This window comes from Aotus nancymaae, unplaced genomic scaffold (assembly GCF_030222135.1).
Source record: "Aotus nancymaae isolate 86718 unplaced genomic scaffold, 86718_ANA_hifiasm-v0.15.2.pri h1tg000030l, whole genome shotgun sequence".
Taxonomy (NCBI): Eukaryota; Metazoa; Chordata; class Mammalia; order Primates; family Aotidae; genus Aotus; species Aotus nancymaae.
The window spans coordinates 38975099-38999791 of record NW_026988443.1 but is presented as its reverse complement, the minus strand read 5'-3'; the positions used below and the strand labels follow the sequence as shown (position 1 = coordinate 38999791).

The window sequence follows — 24693 nt, the reverse complement described above, 5'->3', positions numbered from 1 at the left end:
GCTGAGTCTCCTGGAGCATGTGTGTTAAAGTGGAGGCTGAGACAGGGCCTGGGCATCTGATTTTTTAGGTGCCCGGGCTGCTGACACCAGTGCTGGGACCCGACTCTGAGGACCACCGGCTTGGACCAAAGACAGCCTGTCTCTCCCACCCTAAGCTGGACAAGACCTTGACTGCCTTCGCAGGCGAGTAAGAATGCTCGGGAAATATAGAGCTGTTTTGCTAGGGGCGGAGGGAGGGGCAAGTGAAGGTGGACTCTGGGCTGGGCAGGAGGAGAGCTGGAAGAGAAATGGACACGGGGTGCCTGGCTGGGTTCCCACGCCCTTCCTGCACATGGGCTATCTGTGATGTAAGAGGAGTCAACCTGCCTCATTTCCCACCTAGGTCATTGCCCGTCCTGGCCCAGAGCTCCCTGAACCTGCAGGCCACGAAAAAGTGACCCAGGACCAGATCCGAAGCAAACAGTCACCTCTAGACAGTAAGACAGGAGGATCTTTTAGCAGGTTTCTACTTGTTTCCTGGTGACAGTAAAAGGAACAGTGGGCATCCTGTCCATCTCAACTCTGGTCCCGGCCATGTCATCCCCATCCCGCTGGCCTCTGCAGTTTCCAGGCACACACCTGGCAACGTCCCTTTTTTCAGGGGTCACCCAGCCCCTCCGCCTCAGGCCTCCCCTCCCTCTGACGGCATCACACTGTCCTGTGTGTGTACGTGTTTGCCTCTCCCAGATGTGAGCCGCGGCAGAAGGGCAGGGCCTGCAGTCCCCAGCGTCTGCACTGCACCGGGGCTTGAACAAGCAGTGGAGGCCCTCGCTCACCTCCTTCCAGAAGATAAAGAGGGTCCCGCTGATGATGACGGCCGCGGACATGAGGATCTTCAGGATGAGGGCTCTGCTGAGGATGGTGTCCCCCACGCTCCGTGGTGGCTGCCTGAGGGCGTCTTTGTCAACGGGCTCTACCCCTAGGCTGCTCCCAACAAAAGACAGACACTTGGAAATGAACCAGGAATGAAAAAAGGACGCTTGAAACAGCTGTGCCTACATCTTCGAGGACAAGTTGGCACAGGGGGCAGGGCCAGGCATTTGCTGAATGCCCCCAGGCATCCTGCATGCCCTCTTTGGCACCTTCCAGAAGCCCCAGAGCCTGGGCCCCTCCATCTGTCCCCAGACAGTGAAGGAAGACCACCCAGTGAGGCCAACCACACACAGTTCCCTACACCCAGGTGCACTCTATCACCACGAGGGGACCCCCAACGTTGGGCCTGGAGAAACAGGCTCTGCCCTCCGCAGGGCCCCTCATCGGTAGAGGAAGACCTGCCTCCAGCCAACCCCACACAGCAGGGTTGAGGCTAGACCAGCAGCGGGCGGCGTGGCGGGAGCAGCTGGGTGACGCCCCACTGCTCAGACGCAGCTGAGGCCAGCTTCGTGGCCTCACTTCCGCTCCCGCAGAGCGGGTGCAGGAGAGGTAACCCTCACACTTGGCTGTGGGGACACAAATGAGGACTCTTTCTCTTGGCAGCTGTCAATGGTGATAACAGCAACACCGAGTCAGCTCCAGTGGAAGCACCGTCAGCTCTGTGCTCACACGGTTACGTTCGCGTGGCCACGTGGGTCCCCTGACTCCAAAGCCCATTCCTTCCCCTGGGCCACTCGGCTAGCTTAATATCCCCTTGTTGTTGTGGATATTAAGTTGTGCCGCAGGTGAACTCCTGAACACCTACTGGGTAGCAAGTACTTTATCTCTATACAGCAGGGATAAAACACAAACTCTGCCTCGATGAAGCTGATGTTCTAAGGGGGAGCCAGATCATAATCACATCCATAAGGAAAGGTATGGACGTATTTCCTCTCTACGGAAAAATACAGCAGCGTGAGGAGATGGAGGGGGAGTGCAATCAGGGAAGACTTCCTGAAGGCAGTGACGGGAATGAAGAATGAGAACAAGCCAGGCAGGCTCCCCAGGGAGAGCATGCCGGCAGAGGGAGCAGAAAGTTCCATCCTCTGCCAGCCCAGGTACTTTCTCCTCTGCCTTCTACCCTCAGTCTCACTCCAGTGCCAGACACTCCAGTTTTCTGGGAACTCCTGATGGAAAGTGGCTGTGTTCGTTCATCCCTATAGCCTTGGGGCACAGCCAGCAGCCCCTGGAGGAAGCCCCGCAGAGGGGTAACGAGACGCAGGGCCCCGCCCGGCCTCACCTCTGCGCCGGGGGCCCATCCATGATGATGTTGATCCAGAGGATCTGCATGGCATTGAGGGGGCTGGGCAGGTTGAACACGGTGGACAGAGTGATGAGACTCAGGGCGGAGATGCTCCTGCAGGGCACAAGCCAGTCAGGGGCTGCCCAGCAGGCTTGGCGCCTCATGCCCTCGGAAAGCCGACCTCTACTTACGTGCTCAGCTGGAATCGGACAAAGTTTTTGATGTTGTAAAAAATCCCCTTCCCTTCCTCCACTGCATTCCTGCGAGAGAAGAGAGCCGTTTACTCAGGGGCCCCGCGGGAGGGCTCCAGCAGCCGTGTCGGTTGCTGCAAGGGGCAGTGGTGACGCGCACACATGGATGTCGGGCTTGGACTTGCTTTCTTGGGGACACATCTGTAGGAGATGGTGTTCTAACAGGTGCCCCTCGGCCACTGGGGACTGATCCTCAAGCCACGTTAGGACTCTTTTTTTTTTTTTTTTTTTTTTTTTGACTAAGTGTGTCAGGGCTTCCTATGGTGAGTTAGTCGAGGAGACGCCTTTGCAAAGTGGGCGATCACACCTAACCTTAGCATTTGTTCATTTGAATTTCTGACATCAGCCTTAGAAAAGTTTCCCCTTGCTGGGCGCAGTAGCTCATGCTTGTAATTCCAGCACTTTGGGAGGCCAAGGTGGGTAGATCAGGAGGTCAGGAGTTTGAGACCAACATGGTGAAACCCCATCTCTACTACAGATACAAAAAATTAGCCAGGTGTGGTGGCGCATGCCTGTAATCCCAGCTACTCGTGAGGCCGAGACAGGAGAATCGCTTGAACCCGGGAGGCAGAGGTTGCAGTGAGTTAAGATCTCGCCATCACACTCCAGCCTGGGCAATAGGGCACGACTCCGTCTCAAAAAATTTTTTTCCCTTATCCCCAACTACTGTGATTTACTTATGAGGAGGGAATTTGAACTAATTAAAATTAGATCCAGAGGGAAGGTAAATGCATTAAGAAAAAAATACATAAAAGTGAAACAGAACAAATAGTTTTGTACAATCCCAGAACCTAGAGAGCCCACCGGTGGTTCTTTTCAGTGCATGAGACGCGCGTATCAACGTGCTGGCCTCGCTCCAGTTCATCCTCTCTCACCTGACACTCCAGTGAGGGCGTGGCTTTGGCTGCAGGTTTCCTTACAGATTCAGCTGCTGTCCACTGGCCTGAGCCAGGCGGGCACTCCCAGTAACACACGAAACACACCCGCAGGCAGCGAATCCCATCCCTGCTTCGTGTCCGTAACGTGCCCCAGAGGTCATGGACCCCATGACCTTGCTTTGAGAGGCTCTTGGTGTTTGAGGTTGGGGGCACTGCCACAGTGATGAACCCCAAGATTGAGCTCTCCCTGGGGACTCCTTGAGAGCCCCTCTATCTGCACAGTAGCAGGTCCCAGGGAGAAGCTGGTGACCCCAGGCCTTTTTGCAACTAAGAAACTACCGAAAGGGCAGCTTACATGATGGCTGAGAAGTCATCGTCCACCAGGATCATGTTGGCGGCCTCTTTGCTGACGTCCGTCCCCGTCTGCCCCATGGCGATCCCGATGTCTGCAGACTTCAGGGCCACTGCATCATTCACGCCATCCCCAGTCATGGCCACGATCGCCCCTGACTCCTGCAGAGCCTTTAGACAGAGCAGCCATGAAGGCCTGCAGCCCGAGGACCCCTCCTGGCTCCTCCCTTCCCTCCCAGTGCTCTGCCAGGCATACCACGTGGCCAGCTGCAGAGACCTCTGTCTGGAAGGCACCAGAGTCTGAATCCCAGCTTCACCCACATTAGCTGCAGGAACTGGGTGAGCCCTTGACCCTCTCAACCTCAGTTTCCCCATCTGCAAAGTGGGAGCAACTGTTCCTTCTTCCCAGGGCTGTTGTGAGGCCCAAACTAAGATGACGGATGTGACAATGCCCAGCACGGTCAGCAAGGGCTCATAAAGGTTATCCATCACCAGTAACAAATGGTAGTAAAAGATGCAGCCCTAAAAGCCATGAGGTACCTGGTCAGTACTACTATTTTTTTTGAGGAGTAACTCACACAGGGATTTACTCTACAGAACTAAAAATAACATGAAAGAAGAAAGCCCATCTGCTAAAAGAGCTCCAGGGCAAACGTTCGGAGTGCACGCAGGCGAGAAAAGCAAGCACACTTTCCACCTCTCAGTTTTTGGATGCAGGGTCACAAAATCACAGCAGCTCTTCAGTGGACACCTGCTGTGTGCCTGGCTCTGTCCAGTTCTCTCACCAACCCTGTGAATTAGCTGACGGCATTCACAGTCCCCCCATTTTACAGAGGAGGAAACTGAGGCACAGAGTTGAATAACAGGAATAATGCCAAGGAGCGCCCAGCACTTTGGGAGGCCGAGGTGGGCGCATCACCTGAGGTCAGGAGTTGGAGACCAGCCTGGCAAACATGGCGAAACACTGTCTCTACTAAAAATACAAAAATTAGCTGGGTGTGGTGGTGCACACCGTAATCCCACCTACTTGGGAGGCTGAGGCAGGAGAATCACTCGACCCTGGAAGGCAGAGGTTGAAATAAGCTGAGATTGTGCCAGTCACTCCAGCCTGGGTGACAGAGTGAGACTCCGTACCGCCCCCCACCAAAAAAAAAAAAAAAGACAGCATCTGTTGCAGTTTTTCCCTCTGCATTATCCAATTACGGCTGTTTTCGGCCTATGTGGCAAGGGTCCCCCAGTTCTCCCCTCCTCCTTAAAAGGACCCCAGGCTCACTGGAGCTCGTGTCCACCCTGCTAGAGATGACACTTCCCAGCATCCCCTGCAGCTAAACCTGGGCCCGTGACTGCGTTCTGGCCAAGGGGCTGTGAGCACAAGTGACGCTGGCAACTTCAGGGCCTCATCCTCTCCAAGGGGTCTGCCTGCCCGCCCCCGCTCCTCCTCCTCCTCCCTCCCCAGGCTGTGAAAAGGTAACCCCTGGGGCAGCTGCCCTGGACCTAGAGAAGGAAACCACGGTCGAGCCCTGCGCTATCACCCGACGGACGCTTGAATTCCTCCAGCCACAGTATCTGTGGCCCGGCCCCGGTGGTACAGCCTGTGCCTGCCTTGCCCAGCGAACCTTGATGATTTTGAGCTTGTGCTTTGGGCTGGTCCTGAAGAACACGGACACCTGGACGTGGATACAGGGAAGGCGAAGAATCAGATTTCAGAGCTCTGACCCAGCCCCACTGCCAGCCACGCCTCCGGAGACCCACCTTCCCCACGTGGTCGGCTAGCTCGCCCTTCTCCATGCTGTCCACCTCCTCCCCGGACATGGCTTGCAGCTTCCCAATGCACAGGCCGATGTTTCTTCCTGCAGGAGAACCTGATCTGAGGTCCCCTTCCCCACCACCGCTCCCAGCCCTACCCTGGCCAGGGACAACACCAAGAATAAAACCACGCTGGAGATGGTGTCCTGGGCACCCCCCGTGCCGTGTGGCCTCAGTGCTCTCCACGGGATTAACTGGCAACGAACACCTCATTATCCCCACTTTAGAGATGAGGAAACAGAGAGGAGTGACCTTCCCGAGGACACACAGCTCATAAGGAATAACTCCGGAAGCTCACACGGCTCTCATTCCAAAGCCCATGGACCTTTTCATAGCACCGGGCAGGGGGAGGGGGAAAGGAGGGAGGGAGGGAGGAGGAGGAGGAAGAGATTCATGGGTCCGGCTTTGTTTAATCCTCTCACCAACTCTGTGAATCAGCTGATGGCATTAACAGTACCCCTGTTTTACAGAGGAGGAAACTGAGGCACAGAGTTGAATAACAGGAATAATGCCAAGGAACGGCCAGCGCTTGGGAAGGCCCAGGTGGGCAGATCATCTGAGGTCAGGTGTTTGAGACCAGCCTGGCCAACATAGTGAAACCCTGTCTCTACTAAATATACAAAATTAGCCAGGTGTGGTGGTACACGCTGTAATCCCAGCTACTTGGGAGGCTGAGGCAGAAGAATCACTTGAACCTGGGAGGCAGACGTTGAAGTAAGCCGAGATCGTGCCACTGCACTCCAGCCTGGGTGACAGAGTGAGACTCAGTACTGCTCCCCACCAAAAAAAGACAAAAGATAGCATGTGTTGTAGTTTTCCCCTAAACTACAACAGTTAAGGGAGGAGGAGAAAGGAGGAGGAAGAGGAGGGAAAAGAAGGGAGGAGGAGGGAGGATGAGGATGGGGGAGGAGGCTGCTAGCCCTCTACTGATGAAGAGACTGAGGGTCAGAGTGGTTCAATGGTTTGCCAAAGGTACGGCAGACTCAAACTACATGGGCATGAGGCTGCTTGTGAAGATAGTGGATGAAAAGCCCCTGACAGTATCCATGAGGACTTTCCCCTTTTGCAAAACCTACAGAAACAGGAACACCTCTGAAGATGGAATGCTGGCCCATGAATCTCAGCATCTTTTCTAAGCCCATGGGGCTGGACATGAGCACTCCTGACCGAGTTAGCTGAGGCTTCCCTAAGGTAGCCGCCCCCCATGGTAAAGGATAGACGGGTCCTTTCGGCCTCACCCCCGACCCAGTCCTGGTTACCTATGGCCAAGGCCGTCTCCAGAGCATCTCCTGTTATCATCTTCACAGACACGCCTGACTCAGAGAGAACCTGAACCGCTTCCTTCACACCAGCCCTTGGGGGATCGATGATGCCCACGAGACCCAGAAATGTCAGCCGCCCCAGCTCAGGCCCAGAAGCCAGGGCCAGCACTGCGGAGAGAGGGAGAGAAAGGAGGGGTCACTGGGGGCTTAGGGGCCTTTTTTTGTGTTTTGTTTTTTTCTCGAGAGGGAGTTTCGTTCTTGTTGCCCAGGCTGGAGTGCAGTGGCACCATCTCGGCTCACTGCCAAGGTTCAAATGATTCCACTGCCTCAGCCTCCTGAGTAGCCAGGATTACAGGTGCTCACCACCACGCCCAGCTAATTTTCGTATTTTTAGTAGTGACAGGGTTTCACCATGTTGGTCAGGCTGCCCTCAAACTCCTGACCTCAGGTGATCTTCCCACCTCAGCCTCCCAAAGTGCTGGGATTACTGGTGTGAGCCATCGCACCCAGTTGTTAGCTCCCAGTCAGCCCCACCATGGCCCAGATCCTCCTCAGTCTGCAGGGGCTCAGGCAGCAAGTTCCTAGACTGCAAAGGGAGGGCAGAGACGCCTCCAGTGGCTCTCAGGCCTGTGAAGACACACACCAGAGAGGGAAGCCAGAAACAGCCACGTAGCAGAAAGCATCACTGCTGTCCACTTGACACGGTTTGGCTGTGTCCCCACCAAATCTCATCTTGAATTGTAGCTCCCGTAATTCCCACGTGTTGTGGGAGGGACCTGGTGGGAGGTAACTGAATCATGCGGGTGGTTTCCCCATACTGTTCTGTGGTAGTGAATAAGACTCATGAGATCTGACCATTTCATCAGATGTTTCCTGTTTTGACTCTCATTCTCTTTTGCCAGCTGCCATGTAAGATGTGCCTTTCACCTTCTGCCATGACTGTGAGGCCTCCCCAACCACATGGAACTGTGAGTCCATTAAATCTCTTTTTCTTTATAAATTACCTAGTCTCAGGTCTGTCTTTATCAGTAGCATGAAAATGGACTAATACACACTCATGGCATAGGACCCACGCCCCTTCCCAACAAAAGTGGCCACAGAAACCTGTGAGCTGGCCCAGAACGGATGTGGGAGGGGGTAGGATGGGATGTTTCCAACAGTTCTTGACCTCATGCGTTCTGTGCTAACTCATCTTGTCACCTCCAGCAGATGTGAGGTGTCAGTACAGAGGTTAAGAAAAATTGACAGGGGAGCAGCCCAGCTCAGGAGACTCTTGCTATGAGCTTGGCCCGGGCCTTGACAGTTTTGGTGGCAGAGAAACCAGGCCCAGCTCGTGAGAGCCAGGTGATCTGAGAGTGGGTGGTGTAAGAACGTGCTTTTCACTTCACTGACACCAAAGATGGGGCTGGCATCCCTCCCGCACAGTCATGACATTGCACCAATGACGCTGGTGCCTTACCTCCCCTTTCCCAGGGGTCCCCTCCCCTCCCTGAACCTGGGCTTTGCCAACCCAGGAGCATCCCCGGCCTCCAGGGGCCACCTGCAAGCACCCTATCCCTCGAGGGTCCTCACTCCTGTCTCCGTGCTCTCCTCACCCCGACTCTCCTTCCCGCTCCATGGGGTTTGTCGTCTTCCACTGAGTGCGCATGGGGTGGGGGGTCCCAAAGCCACTCCAGGGGATCTAGCAGGTTGGGGGATTCTCTGAGTCACTCAGGCACTCCCCTGGGCCTACCAGGCGGCAGGCCTTCAGGCAACACTCATCCCTTCTATTCCCAGAGCAGACATGGGTTGGAAAAACGCACAGGCCTTCTCTAAGGCCAGTCCCTGGGTTGCAGCTTTCCCAGCCACAGGTGGGAGACAAGTCCATTTGTAAACACAAAAGGACCCGCGTGTGGACTGCAGAGACAGTAGAGGGTCTTGCTGCCCCTCCACCACTGACCAGTTCTCATTACACTCTCCCCCGAGGCCTGGAGCAAGCCCCTGGCACATGTCATTATGCTCTGCAGCAGACATCCGGGCTTAGGCGCTGGCTGCACTAGGCCGGGCTGTATCACCTGGGCTGTGTCACCTGGGCCAGCTCCTCTGCCCAGTGGGGATTGGGGGCGTGGCCTCACACAGGCATCTAACATAGTGCCCAGCACACAGGTGGGGCCCAAGTGCCAGGAGCAGATTTAGAAGCCAGTGCCACGTGGGATGTTTACTTACTAACATGTCCACTTTAAGTGAGTCATTATATTGTCAGCAAAGGCAATGATGTGACCAGAACAGGGAGCTACCCAGTGGCTTGGTTGCATCAACCATGATGGAAGCAGCCGCTCCCCACGTGCCAGATCGTCTCTCAATGCCTCCACTGTGCAGGAGGGATGCCAGCCCCATCTTTGGTGTCAGTGAGATGAAAAGGACATTCTTACACCACCCCCTCTCAGATCACCCGACTCACAGGAGCTGGGCCTGGCTTCTCTGCCACTGAAAGAGTCAACGCTCCGGGCAAGCTAAGACCAGATTGACTGTCTCTTCCAATCTTCACAACAATCAATGAAGTCACTGCTCTCGTGCCTGCCTTTGCATATGGGGAAACTGAGGCACAGTATTTACCTATGGACCTATTGTAGACCCAGCGCTACACAAACCATTTGGGCGACACAGATGCACAAAGCACCCCTGCTTTGGGGAACGCTCCCCTCACTCGGGAAGAGGGGATACTCACTGGGCACTGGCTTCACTGTGCCCCAGGAAGCCGCAGGGTCTCACCCCGTACACCTCTAAGCAAGCTTGCCAACGACCTACAAACATAAGGCTCTGGAGTCAATAAGGCCACCCGATGCTTCTCACTTCCCCCCGAGGGAATCTCAGTGCTCAGGAGCACTTCTAAACGCTTCCTCTGAAACTGGCCAGGGTGCACATGACACCATGGGAAAGGTGAGTTTCAGTGTTCAGCCCATCACTGGCTCTGGTGCGAAAACTGAAAATGGCCAAGGGAAGAATTGTGTTCCTTGACTGAAAAAAGCTTCAGGTTTTCCTGACAAGAGGCAATGAGCAAAAAGACCTACTGGGAAATCAACGTTTGGGGTGCAGCCCATTCACCTGCCTTAGGAAACTCAGCAAGGGAGGGTCCCCTCTTCTCTGGATTAACAGGGGTAAATGAGGAGCTGGGGTGAGGTGGGGGCCTCTCTGCCTTTCATCTGACCATCAGGTTCCAAGCATGCGTCATTGCTGTCAGCATGCTGCCTGACTCCTTGGGACAGGTGACCTTCTTGATGGGGGACCCTGCTTGAATGCACTTAAAAGTTAACGCTGGCTGGGCACGGTGGCGCATGCCTGTGATACCAGCACTTTGGGAGGCCCAAGAGGGCAGATTACAAGGTCAAGAGATCGAGACCATCCTGACTAACATGGTGAAACCTCATCTCTAGTAAAAATACAAAAAAAATCAGCCAGGTGTGGTGGCAGGCGCCTGCAGTCTCAGCTACTCAGGAGGCTGAGGCGGGAGAATTGCCTGAACCTGGGAGGCAGAGGTTGCAGTGAGCCAAGATTGCGCCTCTGCACTCCAGCCTGGCAACAGAGTGAGAGTCTGTCTCAAAAAAAAAAAAAAAAAAAAAAAAGATCAATGTTACATGCAAACTTAAAGCTCTGGACGGGGGCCACAGGCACTGACCCCGCAGACCGAGCGACCCCATCCTCTTCTCTTCCCGCAGGCAGAATGACCTCTGCTGGGGCGTCAGCGGCAGGGGGATGCCTCCGTTGTTGTACGTTGTGCAGTAGCGAATCACCTCTTCCAAGGCCCCCTTCATGAAGTAGATGTCTTCCTGATCCTTAGAAAAGACAAAGGGAAGAAATCCACTGTCACCGGATGCCTTGGTTCACAGTGACCGTCACCGCACTCTGTGCAAGGTTATAAAGACACGCATGGGGACGTTGGCGGCGGAGTTATTTACAGTGGGCTGGTGCTGTTCACAGAGGCTGGACGGGTTCGCTAAGTTCCGGAATCCATCCCGGGAATGTTCTTCAACCCGTACCGCCCTCATTCTTCTTTCAGTTCCCTTGTTACTGTCGCTCAGAGCATGCTGTATGTTTCCATAACTGGAGGTATCATCCCAGCTTGGGCTGTGCCTCTGGGTGTGTGATTCATTGTGAATATTTCGATTGGACTGCTGCTTCCCTAGGGCAGCACCAAGTCTGTTTCGTACCCACCCCCAGCATGTGGCTTGTCATAGTGAACCCACACGAGTAGCTGATCATTTCTCCCATGCTTTTGTTCAGCTCTGTCATGAAAAATGTGTAGACTCTAAGCTCCATGTGGGCAGGCCCTGGGTCAGAGAGAGTCACACTGTATCCCCAGCCTCACTACTGGACCTACCTGGCTCACGTGGGTGTACACTCTGTTATAAGTTAATATAATATTAATTATAATATAATGTATTAGTTAATATATTAATTTTAATATTTTAAATTTAAAATTAATTTTATAATTATAATGTATAATTACTATTAAAATGTATAATTATATTACAATTAATATTGTATTATAAATATAATTAACATGTTAAAATTAAGGTAATATAATATTAAAATAATATAATTAATAAACTTATAATACATAATGTATTATAATTAATATTATAATACTGTTAATATAACAAGCTTATATTAACCAACATAGGCATCTAAGACATATTAAAAGAAAAATCTTAGGGGAAAAAGCAAATTACAAACAATATAAACAGTGACTTTGTTTTAAAAACTACCATCCAGATGTTGGCCATGTGCATATTTAGAACCTGCAGTGCTTCATTCCAGACTTAAAACAGAGTTTCCTCTGGGTGGGTGGTTGGGGGGGAGGGAGGAAAGGGGTGGAATGAAAAAAAGCTTTCAAGTCATATTTCTATAGTTTTTCAATGATAATATATTACCACTGCCTTGCAGGGAAAAAGACTGAAAGGTCTAAAAGTTTTCTGAAAATCCGTAATCCCTTCTAAGCCCCTGAAATGTCCATGTGCCCACCCACCCCAGCAAGGCCCTGGCATGAGCTGGCTGAGCCACCCACAGCCCTGAGCAGGACCTGAGAAATCTGCATGGGCAGACATGGTAGATTCTAGAAAGAATGGGAGGAAAGAGGAGGGATGGGGAAAAAGGTAGAAGGCAACAAACACCTTAAAAAATAGCTTTTAAAGAAAGTTTGCAAAGCCACAACAAATCTGAAAAGACAATTTGAAAAATCAGTTGTAATGTCCACCCGGGGTTGCCATAGCTTGGTATGTGTTCCTCTAGTCAGGGACAACATGTGTGCACACACTGGGACGTACCACCCAGACACGCCTTCGGTACTGAACCATTTGCTCCCCAATATGACAGGGAGATGAGTTAACAAGTATAAAAAACTGGCCAGGTGCAGTGGCCGGGTGCAGTGGGAGGCCGAGGTGGGAGGATCACGAGGTCCTGGCTAACATGGTGAAACCTTGTCTCTACTAAAAATATAAAAAATTAGCCCGGCGTGATGGCGCACACCTGTAATCCCAGCTACTCGGGAGGCTGAGGCAGGAGAATCGCTTGAACCTGGCAGGCGGAGGAGGTTGCAGTGAGCTGAGATTGTGGTACTGCACTCCAGCCTGGGCAACAGAGTGAGACTCCATCTTAAAAAAAAAAAGTAGTATAAAAAGCAGCACAGGGCTGCAAAGTGAGGCCTGGCAAGTTAGCGACTGGGGACGGGGTTAGCAGCAGAGCCTCAGTCATCTGATGTGGCAGGCTGGTGAATTTCAACACTTGTACCTGCATCAGAATCCTCAGAAAACAAAGGTTACCGGGTCCCACCCCTGGACCTTCCGACTCAGGTCTGGCATGGAACCTGAGATTCTGCATTTCTAATAAACTCTCACGTGATACAGATACTGCTGCCCCAGGAACCCTGCTTTAAGAACTGATGTTTTAAACAAAAAGCCAGAAGCAGACCCAAGAGAATCAAAGGTTTGATGGTGATGAAGTGTTTCAATGTGTGTGGAACTGCACAGAAGCAGCCAGGAACTTTAAGATTATCTTTGAAGTCTGCAGTTTGCTTTATTTCTGGGTGGGGGCCGGGTGGAAAGAGAGAAGAGGCTGGAGATTGAAAGGTCTCACCTCGGTCTTCGGACTGCATTGCACTGCCATCCACTTCTGCTCTGAACTGAACGCAATCTCTTTTTTTCTTACATATGAATTTTTAATATCATTTAAGTCCATCTAGCATAATAAAATGAGACATTTTTAGTGAGTCATCCAAAGCCAATCTGTACACAAAGCTCAGTCCATTTAAATTATTCATTGTTCAAGCCACCTCTGGCAGATAATAAATCCAAGCACTGAGCACAAAGTAAAAAAGGCCATTTCTCTTGGAATGTCCCACTTGAAAAAATATATATATATCTTCTCTTGGCTGAAGGGCAGACCCGATGGTCTTTGCCACTGAACTGCTTTTATCTGAAACCTGCTTAGAACCAAAACCCTGCAGCATTTCTGCCGGGAGGAACATTGCAGACTTGAAGGTGCAGCAATTTCCCGAAAGGAAGCCCCCGAGTCAGCAAGGCAGCCCCGCTGTCCACAGCCCGGGGGCTTTGCCAGCCTGCTGTTGCTTTTTTGTTCTGTTTTGTTTTGTTTTTGAGACAGAATCTCATTCTGTCACCAGGTTGGAGTGCAGCGGCACAATCTCGGCTCACTGTACCCTCCACCTCCTGGTTTCAAGTGATTCTCCTGCCTCAGCCTGCTGAGCAGCTGTGACCACAAGCCCACACCACCATGTCCAGCCAACTTTTGTATTTTTAGTAGAGATGAGGTTTCACCATGTTGGCCAGGATGGTCTCGATCTCTAGACCTTGTGATCCGCCCGCCTCGGCCTCCCAGAGTGCTGGGACTACAGGTGTGAGCCACTGCGCCCAGCCCCCGGAAGTGCTGGGACTACAGGTGCGAGCCACCGCGCCCGGCCTGCCATCTGTTGCTCTTTGATGGCTTTTGGATCAGTGATGTGACAATTCAGAGTCTCAGTTTCCCCAAGTGTAAACCAGTGATGACCCATGCATCCCACTACCCCACAGGGGGTGACAGTGGATTGCCTCGAGGGCAAAAAACCTCCTCCTTTTAGGTAGAAAGTGCAGATATGCACACAACACAGTGTATCTGCAGTATTAAATTCCAGGGGGTGGGAGTGGGGCGATTAGGGAAAAAATACCTAAAACAACTCCTTAGTGCAGTTGAATTGTACCCCACAAAAAAATATGTTGCAGTCCTAACCCCGGAACCTCTGAATGTGACCTGATTTGGAAGTGGGGCCTTTGCAGACATTGTCAAGTTAAGATGAGGCCATTAGGGTTTGCCCTAAGCCAATGCAACCAAGTCCAAGAGGAGGAAGGCCCGGCGCTGTGGCTCACGCCTGTAATCCCAGCGCTTTGGGAGGCTGAGGCAGGTGGATCACGAGGTCAGGAGATCGAGACCATTCTGGCTAACACGGTGAAACCCCGTCTCTAGTAAAACTACAAAAAATTAGCCAGGCGTGGTGGCGCACGCCTGTAGACCCAGCTACTTGGGAGGCTGAGGCAGGAGAATCGCTTGAATCTGGGAGGCGGAGGTTGCAACGAGCTGAGATCATGCCATTGCACTCTAGCCTGGGCAACAGAGCAGGACTCTGTTTCAAAAACATAAAGAGGAGGAAAACGCTGCGTGGAGCCATGGTGGGGAGCACCTCGTGATGGAGGCAGAGCTTGGTGTGAGAAGCCAAGGCGGAGACCCAGCTGCGAGTGAAGGAACGCCTGGGGCCGCCGGTGACACCCGGAAGCTGGGAGACGGAGCCTGGCCCTGCTCACACCTTGATTTCAACTTCTGGCCAACAGAGCTGTGTTTCAATGCGTTTTGGTTACTCTACGTCACCCGCCAGTGGTGCTTTATTTCAGCAACCCTGGGACACTATTCCAGGAGCAATCATGGAAGAAAGGTTGGGAACCTCTGGCCTGGCCTCAGTGCCATTTACGACAGGTGAGACACATAAGAACCACGATGTGCCTGCCCCGTGCCTGTCACACATGCCAGCGAGTGTTTATCTTATATTCTAAAATCTTAAACCAGGCCCCAGGAAAGAGGAAAATGGTAGCACATCAAGGAATCTGCCAGCTTCTGGGGTCTCGCTAGGCTTCGGGGGTGCCTTCCTTTCTGTGAATCAAGGAGTTGCTGAGTGGGGCGGACTCAGCACTATTTTAAAGGGGGAAATGAGCTCCATTCGCTATGACAGACATTGCAGGGAGAATCCTCTTCTGTGAGTGGAAGGAAAATAATATGATGTCATTTCTTTTTTTTTTTTTTTTTTGAGATAGAGTCTTGCTCTGTCACCCAGGCTGAAGTGCAGTGGCGTGATCTCAGCTCACTGTAACCTCTGCCTCTCGGGTTCAAGTAATTCTTCTGCCTCAGCCTCCCAAGTAGCTGGGATTACAGGTGCGCACCACCATGCCCGGCTAATTTTTGTATTTTTAGTAGAGATGGGGTTTCAGCATGTTAGCAAGACTGGTCTCGAACTCCTGGCCTCAGGTGATCCATCCACTTCTGCTTCCCAAAGTGCTGTGATGACAGGCAGGAGCCACCGCGCCCAGCCTTTTTGTTTTTTTGAGGCAGGATCTCACTCTGTCATCTAGACTGGAGTGTGGTGCTATGATCACAGCTTACTGTAGCCTCAGACTCTTGGGCTTAGGGGATCCACCTACCTCAGCCTCCCGAGGAGCTGGGACCACAGGCATGCACCATCAGGCCCAGCTAATTTTTATATTTCTTGTAGAGATGAAGTCTAGCTATGTTGTCCAGTCTGATCTCAAATTGTTGGCCTCAAGTGGTCCTCCCACCTTAGCCTCTCAAAGTGCCGGGATTTGAGCCACTGCACTCAGCCTGTAACGACCTCCCCATGCTCTTGCACTGGAGAAAAGCACCTGATCTACCGTCTCAGGGACTCATGAGAGGGCGACCACCCCTTCCCCGCCCAGCAGCGGCTCCAGGAAGGCAGCTGAGCGGGAGGTCGAAGTCTTTCGCTGGAGGGAGGGAGAGGTGAGCCAACGACAGAAGGCAGTGAAGCAAGCCTGGGTGCCTGGGTGAGAAGAGGCATCTGCCGGGGTGGAAACTGGAGTGAACTTGAAGAGAAAGTCGGAGCTGGCCAGTGAGGACAGACAGAAGCGGTCAAAGACCAGGAGGAAGGAGGAAGGAGGATGGGGGCGAGTGCAGGGGCCAGGCTGGGCAGCAGCGAGGGGTCAGTGCTGAGGGGTGAGCACCCTGAGTCGGGCTTTTCTCTTCACCTTGATGGAGCGGGGTCTGACCAGACCCGAGCTGGAGACAAGTCACACAGCAGGAAGCACGGGGCGGCCGGGGAGAGAAGCTTCTGCGGTGTCCAGGGCAGCCCCGGCTCTGGCTGAAGAGGAGGGACCCAGGCCAAGTGGCCATGGAAACGGACGTGGGTGCTGACCAGGGCCACCTTCGTCCTTCCTTCGGTCCCTCCTAACTTCTGCTGAGCCCCTCCTTTCCCATGTCCTTTGTCCTCTCTTCTCCCTTTCCTGTCACCTGCATTCCCAGCCCACATTTTTCTGCCTCTCCTTCTGCTAACTTGTCCTCTGAGCACAGAACGCAGCAGGCCCCCATCACCCCTGCCCATCCCCTCCACACTTTGAGCAGCCGTGTGGTACCTGGTGCTGGGCACAGAATGGCCCGGGGCAGCCCTGCACAGCCACAGAGCCCAGGGTCTAACGCGGAGCCCTGGAGTCCATCAAATGCACTCCCAGGATCCAGCCCCTCAGCAGCCCGATGGTGCCTCGGTGAGCACAGGATTGTGTTGGGCGCACAGGGAGTCTCGTTCCACTGTCTGTCGCCCCAGCACCTACACAGGGCCTGAACCACAGGGGAGCTCACAGGATTCTTTCAGAATCGCTGATGGAGGAATTAGAGACCTGTGGAAATTCCTGAAGTCCTGTGGAATCTCCTCCGTCCAGAGCTCACCTCCTCCACCATCAACAGATGGTCCAAGGCCAGCCTGGGCCATTTTCTTCCATGATTACCTAATGTCCCAGGAACTGTCAGCTCAGACAGGAGCTGGCTTTTTACCAACAAATCCAGCCCCGAGGGAAAGAATTCCCCGCAGAGACACCCCAGGACCTCCTACCTTCATCGCCAGGGCCATCAGCGCACCCTCGGTGGGCTGCCCTATCACGGCATTCTTTCTGATGACTGCGTTGTTAGCGACACAGCCGGCCTGAAAGGGGATTGTCCGACAGCTGTAGTTAGTACTGGGCTCATGACAAAGACCTGCGGGCTTGGCCCATTTTTACAGCGGGGGCTGCAGGGACAAGGCTTGCTCTTTAAAACGACTCAGCGCCCTAGCTTTTTAAAAGAAACACCTATTTCTTGGCTGTGCTGAATGTTGGCTGCCACAAAGATAACACGAGGGAATCCAGCAGGGAGGCCGGTGGACGGGTGGTGATGAGTGGTGATTACAGTGGGGAAGATGGCGTTTCCACCTGAGGTGACAAAGTGTTCTAGGCAGTGGGGATGGCTTCACAGCTTGTGAACATGTCGAAGCCACGGAATTGTACACTGTAACAGGGTGATTTCATGGTAGATGACATCTCAATTAAAAAATAAATACTTAAAAAATGAAAAAGAGACAAGCAAAGAGAGTGGGGCTCCTGGTGCTCTTCCTTCCCGGCTGGTGAGCCTGGCACTCGCGGTACTTCTCTGAGCCCATTTCTTTTCTTTTCTTTCTTTTTTACTGTTACTTAATAGTTTTGCACATTTCTGTTTCATTCATCCATCCATCCATCCATTCATTCATTCAAGACAGAGTCTCACTCTGTCACCCATGCTGGAGTGCAGTGGTGCGATCTCAGCTCACTGCAACCTCCACCTCCCTGGTTCAAGGCAATCCTCCTGCCTTAGGCTTCTGAGCAGCTAAGACTACAGGGGTGTGCCATCATGCGTGGCTAATTTTTATATTTTTTAGTAGAGATGGGGTTTCACCCTGTTAGTAGGCTGATCTTGAACTCCTGATGTCAGGTGATCTACCCACCTTGTCCTCCCAAAGTGCTGGGATTCTAGGGGTGAACCACCACACCTGGCCCTATTTTTTTTTCTTCATCTGCAAAACTGAGACAGTGTTTGCCGTGATAGTGAAGTGGGCCCTGGAGGCAGGGCCTTCTCAGGCAGTGCTCACTGAACCGTACAGAGGAAGAAGGGTACCTGCTGCGTGGGGAGGAGGGAGCCTTTGTGAGAGGGTGAGTGCAGCCCGGATTGCAGGACTGATCGCAGCAATCGGGGAAAGTCATCACAGGCTCACTTTCCACCATTCATCGGGCACGTCTCTGTGCAGGAGTCTCCTTAGGGCCTTCCCAGTGGGCAGTGATGAATACAAAGGCTTCTAGCTCTTCTCTTTTTTTAATAATTTTTTTTTTTTTTTGAGATGGAGTCTTACCCTGTCGCCTAGGACAGAGTTCAGTTGCACGATCTCAGCTCACTGCAACCTCCACCTCCCAGGTTCAAGTGATTCTCCTGTCTCAGCCTCCCAAGCAGCTGGGATTGCAGGTGCCTGCCACTGCACTGGGCTAATTTTTGTATCTTTAATAGAGACAGGATTTCACCGTCTTGGCCAGGCTGGTCTTGAACTCCTGACCTCATGATCCACCCAGCTCAGCCTCCAAAGTGCTGGGATTACAGGCATGAGCCACCGCGCCTGGCCTAAATAATTTTTTTAAAAATGATAGAGACAGGGTCTCACTATGTTGCCAGGCTGCTCTCAAACCCTGGGCCTCAAGGGATTCTCCAGCCTTGGCCTCCTGTGAGGCCACTGTGCCCGGCCTAGCTCTTCTCTGACCTCCAATGTCTCCATCAGTTTTGGGGTCACCTTTCCAGTGCTGTGACAGGCTAACCCCTGGGTGGTCCCGTCACTGTCTGATAGCCGTTTCCCTTTTCAAAGAGAAGCCCCGGAAGCCCTGATGCAAATGCCTGTTTCCCCCACGGTGCTTTCGACACCTACCTCCACTAATTTTCCCACTGAGACGTTGGAAAATTCCTTAATTACTTCCTTGGATGGTAGAAGACACACGGTCCCTTGGCCATCGTACCCAACTCCGCTGACCTGCAGGGCAGAGGCAGGAGAAAGCGTGTCACCAAGAGTCAAAAACGTGCTCCCTGGTTGGCCCACCATCTCTGTCCTGGGGATCCATGCCAAGGACATAATTGTAAACACGTACAGGGCTTTAAGTATGAACATGTTCCCTGAAAGATTATTTATTAATCAGATACCTCACTGACGGACAAAGAGGCACACGTTAGTAAATTACATCAAGTTTACTCAATGGGGTACTCTGCAGCCGATTCAACTGATGGTTAAGAAAACTAAGACCCAGCATAGAAGAGTGCTTATATTCTAAGAACAGAGCGGGCCGGCGCCTTAGCCTTTGCAGCCGATACCACCTCTGTCGTGGCTACTCAGCTCTACCGTTAGGGCCCACTGAGGCATGAAAGCAGCCATCGGCAACACGGACACAAATGGGTGTGGCAGGACACCGACAAAACTTTATTTCCAAACATCAGCCCTGGCCCACGGGCAATCATTTGTCCACTCCTTGCTCTGGCCAGTTTTGTGGAAAAAATATCAGGATAAAAAACTGCACATTCAGGGAGCTTCCAATGCGCCAAGCACACAGAAGACACTGAAAAAATGAGGAGACTTGGGAGGCTGAGGAGAGAGGATCACTTGAGCCCAGAAGTTAGAGGCTGCAGTGAGCCATGATTGTACCACTGGACTGTGACCTGGGTGACACAACAACACCCTGTCTCAAAAAAAAAAAGGTCCACCGTGGTGGCTCATGCCTATAATTCCAGCACTCTGGGAGACCAAGGTGGGCGGATCACCTGAGGTCAGGAGTTTGAGACCAGCCTGGCCAACATATAGTAAAACCCCATCTCTACTAAAAATACAAAAATTAGCTGGGCGTAGAGGTACGTGCCTGTAGTCCCAGCTACTTGGGAAGCTGAGATGGGAGAATCGCTTGAACCCGAGAGCTGGAGGTTGCAGTGAGCTGAGATCTAGCCACTGCACTCCAGCCTGGGTGACAGAGTGAGACTCTGTGTCTCAAAAACAAACAAAGAGCAAATTGACTAATCATGGTTAGTTTATCATGGGAGGTATGGAATTTTTTTTTTTTTTTGAGACGAGTTTCACTCTTGTTACCCAGGCTAGAGTGCAATGGCATGATCTCGGCTCACTGCAACCTCTGCCTCCCAGGTTTAAGTCATTCTCCTGCCTCAGCCTCAGCCTCCTGAGAAGCTGGGACTACAGGCATGCACCACCACAGCTGACTAATTTTTGTATTTTTAGTAGAGACGGGATTTCTCCATGTTGGTCAGTCAGGTCTCAAACTCCCGACGTCAGGTGATCCACCTGCCTTGGCCTCCCAGAGTGCTGGGATTACAGGCATAAGCCACCTTGCCCAGCATGGAAAATTTTTTCTAGCTTTTCAATTTTGTAATGTGCTTATAATTAACAAGTAGTAAGAAAAGGAGACTCCCTTAAATTGGTCATGTCTTTTGAAAGGAAATATGAGATGATTACAAACAAAACCAGTCCTGTTAGCCAAGAGATTATAAGATGACCCCAATTTATTTCTTCCTTATTGTGTTCTAGAAGACACCGTGTGCTTTGTCTAGAAGGAGACGGCCTGGCTGGGTGCATCTTTAAGGCTTGGAAGTTCCTCTGGGACTCACCTCGGCATGAAGCCCATCCGACGTTACAAGCTGGGTCACCGTCATTTCGTTGGCAGTCAGAGTTCCCGTCTTATCAGAACAGAGAACGCTGCAGCAACCTGGTACAATAAGCATCAGTTTATAGAAAAGAGAAATCGCCACCCTCAGGTTTGTGAAACCCCCAGGCTGGACGGCCCTGACAGCCAAGCTTCCATTCAGCTCCAAATGTCGGAATTCCACCGGCCAGAGTCCCTCACCTAAAGTCTCCACGATGGGTAACTTCTTCACGATGACGCGCTTCTTGGCCATCCGCAGCACTCCGAGGACCAGCGTCACCATGACGACGATGGGCAGACCCTCTGGAATGGCCGCCACAGCCAGGCTGGAGCGAAAGGTCAAACGAGTCACCTCTAACACCCACTTAAGGAGAGCGTGACTCTCGACTGGGGCTGGCGATGCTTCTGGCTGGTGAAGCTCGGCTTTGGTGTCCCCAGTGTCCTGGTTCTATTCTCCATTCCCAATCCTAAGGGGCACCTGACTCCTTCAGCGCCCATGGTCCTGAGCCCTCCGCTGCAGACCCTGCTCTTGGGAAGGGACCTCTCCTGTCAGTCATCCACACCTTAGTGTGAATTAATCAGTCAGCTGCTTTGGCTCTTTAAAAGTTTTTGTTTTGTTTTTGTTTTTGTTTTGTTTTTTTGGGACAGAGTTTCACTCTTGTTGCCCATTCTGGAGAGCAATGATGTGATTCAGCTCACCACAACCTCCACCTCCCAGTTCAAGCGATTCTCCTGCCTCAGCCTCCCAAGTAGCTGGGATTACAGGCATGTGCCACCACGCCCGGCTAATTTTGTATTTTTAGTAGAGACGGGGTCAGGCTGGTCTTGAACTCCTGACCTCAGGTGATCCACCCACTTCAGCCTCCCAGAGTGCTGAGATTACAGGCGTGAGCCACCGTGCCTGGCTAAAAGTATTTTGCATTTACATTATTCTCATTAATTAGAGAGAAAAGGCTTTGGGTCCCATGAAAGGAATTCTCAGAATCAGACAGTAAGTGGGATTAAGAGTTCTTGGTACGGAGGGTCCTCGTGGGTCCCCTGAATTTCACTTTTCATTAGTGTAGTGGTGCAGACACTTCCTATGAGGAAGCCAGACAAGGAAGTCCAAGTCAGGGGAGGCGAAAGGCCACAGCGATGGCCCTGCCCGCTGTGTGGATCTGTTTCAGGGTGTCTGCTCACTTCCTTCTTATCCCTCCAACTCCCCCTGGACTATGCGACCCCACCCCGCATAACCAGGGTTGACTGGATTCGAGGAGAGAGTCTGACCCAAGCTGAGCCAGTAAGATGGTGTCTTGGAAACAAGACTGGGGCTGCGGCACACAGAGGCCCCTTCCCTGGGTGTGTCAACAGGTGAGAGGACATGCACACGGGGCTCTTTCTGTCCCTTTTGGCTGAGACTCCACACCACTGGGGCCGACTGGCCCCACATCCCACGCTCCTGAAATGGTGGAAAGGTATGATGCCTGGTGCCTGGTGCCTGGTTTGACATAGCCGGGGTGGGCTATAGATGGGGCAAGAGTGCTTGCAAGTGGACCACCATGGAAGCGGGGCAGAGGCGACACAGCTGTTCGCTTTATCATCCTCTCTGCTTTTGTAGATGCTTGACATTTTTCTTTAAAAAATGTAAAAACCAACACGAAGAAAGCACGACAATCCAACTGTGTATCAGTGAACAGAAGGATGAGCCGAATGTGGCTCATCTATACAGCGGAATACCCTTCAGCTGAAGAAAGGAGCGAGGCACCGGCACACGAAAATGTGCTGCCGAGTGGAAGCAGCCAGACACAAAGGCCACTCAGAGCATGAGTCCATTCATAAGGGACGTCCACAATGGGGAAATCTACACAGAAAGAAAGATGAGTGACTGCTTAGGGCTGGGATGCAGACGCGGGCAATAGCTAAAGGGCACAGGGTTTCTTCTTGAGGCAATAAAAAAATGTTCCAGGCCAGGTGCAGGAGCTCATGCCTGTAATCCCAGCATTTGCGGAGGCTGAGGCAGGCAGATCACCTGAGGTCATTGAGACCAACCTGGCCAACATGGTGAAACCCCAGTCTCTACTAAAAATACAAAAATTAGCTGGGCATGGTGGTGCACACCTGTAATCCTAGCTACTCAGGAAGCTGAGGCAGGAGAATTGCTTGAACCCGGGAGGCGGAGGATTCAGTGAGCTGAGATCGTGCCATTGCACTCCAGCCTGGTGACAGATCGAGGCTTCGCTTCAAAAAAAGAAAAAATGTTCTAAGGCCAGGCACAGTAGCTCACACCTATAATGCCAGCACTCTGATAGGATGACGCAGGCAGATCGTTTGACCTCAGGAGTTCGAGACCAACCTGGGCAACATTTTTTTCTATTTCTACAAAAAAATAAAAATAAAAATTAGCTGAGTGTGGCAGTGTGCACCTATAATCCCAGCTACTCAGGGGGCTGAGGTGGGAGGGTCGCTTGAGCTTGGGAGGTCAAGGCTGAGGGTACAGTGGGCTGTCATCATGCCACTGTGTTGCATCCTGCGTAACAGTGTAAGACCCTGTCAGAACAGAATAGAATAGAAAACAAGTCCTAAAATGGACTGTGGTGATGGCTGTATCTATCTGTAAATATACTAAAAAACATTAAATTGTATACGGTAAATGAATTAATTATATGATATGTGAATTACATCTCTATAAAGCTGTTTAAGAAAGAAAAACTAAAGCACACTTGACTGGCTATGGGGAGGGGAGGAGAGACTGAGCAGGTGGTGGAGGCTGGCCAGATCCTCCCCACCAAGCCTCCACCTGAGGCCAGCCTGAGGGGTGAGGAGGATGTGACTTCAATGGAGCTCCAAGTGCTTTTATCGCGTGGAACCACTCTGTGTAATTTCTAGAAAGAGACTGTTCTGGGGGCTAAAAGTGATGAGGAATTTCTGTTATCTGAGAACATCAGAAAAGTCATGGGAGAAGAGGGCCACTGTCTCCCGCCACACCTGCAGCCCACCCACAGCCACTGCCACGGACCTGGCAGAAGCTTCTCTACACCCGCCTGGTCCAGCTCCCAGAGCCAGGCTCCCCAGCAAATACATGAAATCAGCCAGTATGAGCGAGACCACACGGTGACCCCAGAGTCCAGGCCCTGCCGTAAGCAAAGAGCCACCACCAAGTCTCCAAGGACGACAGCAATGCCCAGTGCTGCCAGGCCTCCCACGCTCCCCAAAAGAAGCTGGAAACCCAGTATCTTTTTCATACAAACTCCCAGTTTTTAAATGTGGCAACAAATTACAATGAAAAAAATAGAGTTCAAACAAAACCTACTTCCTGGCTATATCTCACACAAGGGTGGCTGGGTTTGTTTGTCTGTTTGAGATGGAGTCTCGCTGTTATCCAGGCTGGAGTGCGGTGGCACAATATCAGCTCACTGCAACATCCACCCCCCAGGTTCATGCAATTCTGCCTCAGCCTCCCGCATAGCTGGGATTATAGGCATGCGCCACCATGGTTGGCTAATATTTGTATTTTTAGTAGAGATGGAGTTTCAAATGTTGTTGGCCAGGCTGGTCTTGAACTCCTGGCCTCAAGTGATCCACCTGCCTCAGCCTCCCGAAGTGCAGGGATTACAGGCCTAAGCCACTGCACCTGGCCTGTTTTTTGAGATGGGGTCTCACTCTGTTGCCCAGGCTGGAGTGGTGTCGTCATCACAGCTCACTGCAGCCTCTACCGCCTAGACTCAAGCAATCCTCCAGCCTCTACCTCTCTGGTAGCCAGGACACAGGCATGCACCCTATTTACTTCCTAATTTTGAAAATTATTTGTAGAGACAAGGTCTCACTATTACCCAGGCTGGTCTTGAACTTCTGGGCTCAAGCGATTCTCCCGCCTCAATATCCCTAACTGCTGGGATTACAGGCATGAGCCACCAAGCCTGCCGAGGAGGCTGTTTCTATCCTCTGCATTAGAAAATCCAGCAGAGCAAGGAGGTATGCAGTCAGCACTTGCTGCATGAAGAAGTGGGTACACGCAATGCTTCAGTCTGCGCTGGCCTAGCACACAGTCAGCACTCTACCTGGGGTGGCTGATAGAACACCTGGTGAGGATCCATTCAACCAGGATCACACAGGGAGACCATATTTCATCAGCACTAAGACACAGTTGATTGTGAAGGGCACCATTATTTTGTGCAGCACTTGGAAAAG

The 24693-nt window shown here is 52.1% G+C and overlaps 2 protein-coding genes across 13 annotated transcripts in view; one reads left to right on the top strand and one right to left on the bottom strand.

Annotated features, from left to right (window-relative positions):
- The window catches only part of MEAK7 (MTOR associated protein, eak-7 homolog), a 73255-nt gene extending 62001 nt beyond the window's left edge, over window positions 1-11254 (top strand). For 6 of the 11 annotated variants that reach the window (XM_012466127.2, XM_064383363.1, XM_064383359.1 and 3 more), the window contains 4 exons: window positions 69-183; window positions 383-2009; window positions 7645-7710; window positions 10438-11254. The gene's annotated coding sequence lies outside the window, so the exon portion shown is untranslated. Of the gene's footprint in view, window positions 1-68; window positions 188-382; window positions 2010-7644; window positions 7711-8984 lie in introns of all 11 variants that reach the window. The other 5 variants (XM_064383360.1, XM_064383361.1, XM_064383357.1 and 2 more) reach the window with 5 other exon arrangements.
- ATP2C2 (ATPase secretory pathway Ca2+ transporting 2) overlaps window positions 1-24693 on the bottom strand; it is a 95474-nt gene that overhangs the window by 6432 nt on the left and 64349 nt on the right. The window contains exons 12-25 of one of the 2 annotated variants that reach the window (XM_021671044.2): window positions 20728-20852; window positions 20492-20589; window positions 18759-18860; window positions 16893-16982; window positions 12854-12955; window positions 10398-10554; window positions 6740-6910; window positions 5427-5524; window positions 5291-5341; window positions 3679-3845; window positions 2386-2454; window positions 2192-2308; window positions 1999-2078; window positions 816-970 (exon numbers count right to left, since the gene is read on the bottom strand). In XM_021671044.2, the coding sequence (XP_021526719.2) occupies window positions 816-970; window positions 1999-2078; window positions 2192-2308; window positions 2386-2454; window positions 3679-3845; window positions 5291-5341; window positions 5427-5524; window positions 6740-6910; window positions 10398-10554; window positions 12854-12955; window positions 16893-16982; window positions 18759-18860; window positions 20492-20589; window positions 20728-20852 (1582 nt within the window). The remainder of the gene's footprint in view (window positions 1-815; window positions 971-1998; window positions 2079-2191; window positions 2309-2385; window positions 2455-3678; window positions 3846-5290; window positions 5342-5426; window positions 5525-6739; window positions 6911-10397; window positions 10555-12853; window positions 12956-16892; window positions 16983-18758; window positions 18861-20491; window positions 20590-20727; window positions 20853-24693) is intronic. The other variant, XM_021671043.2, reaches the window with a different exon arrangement.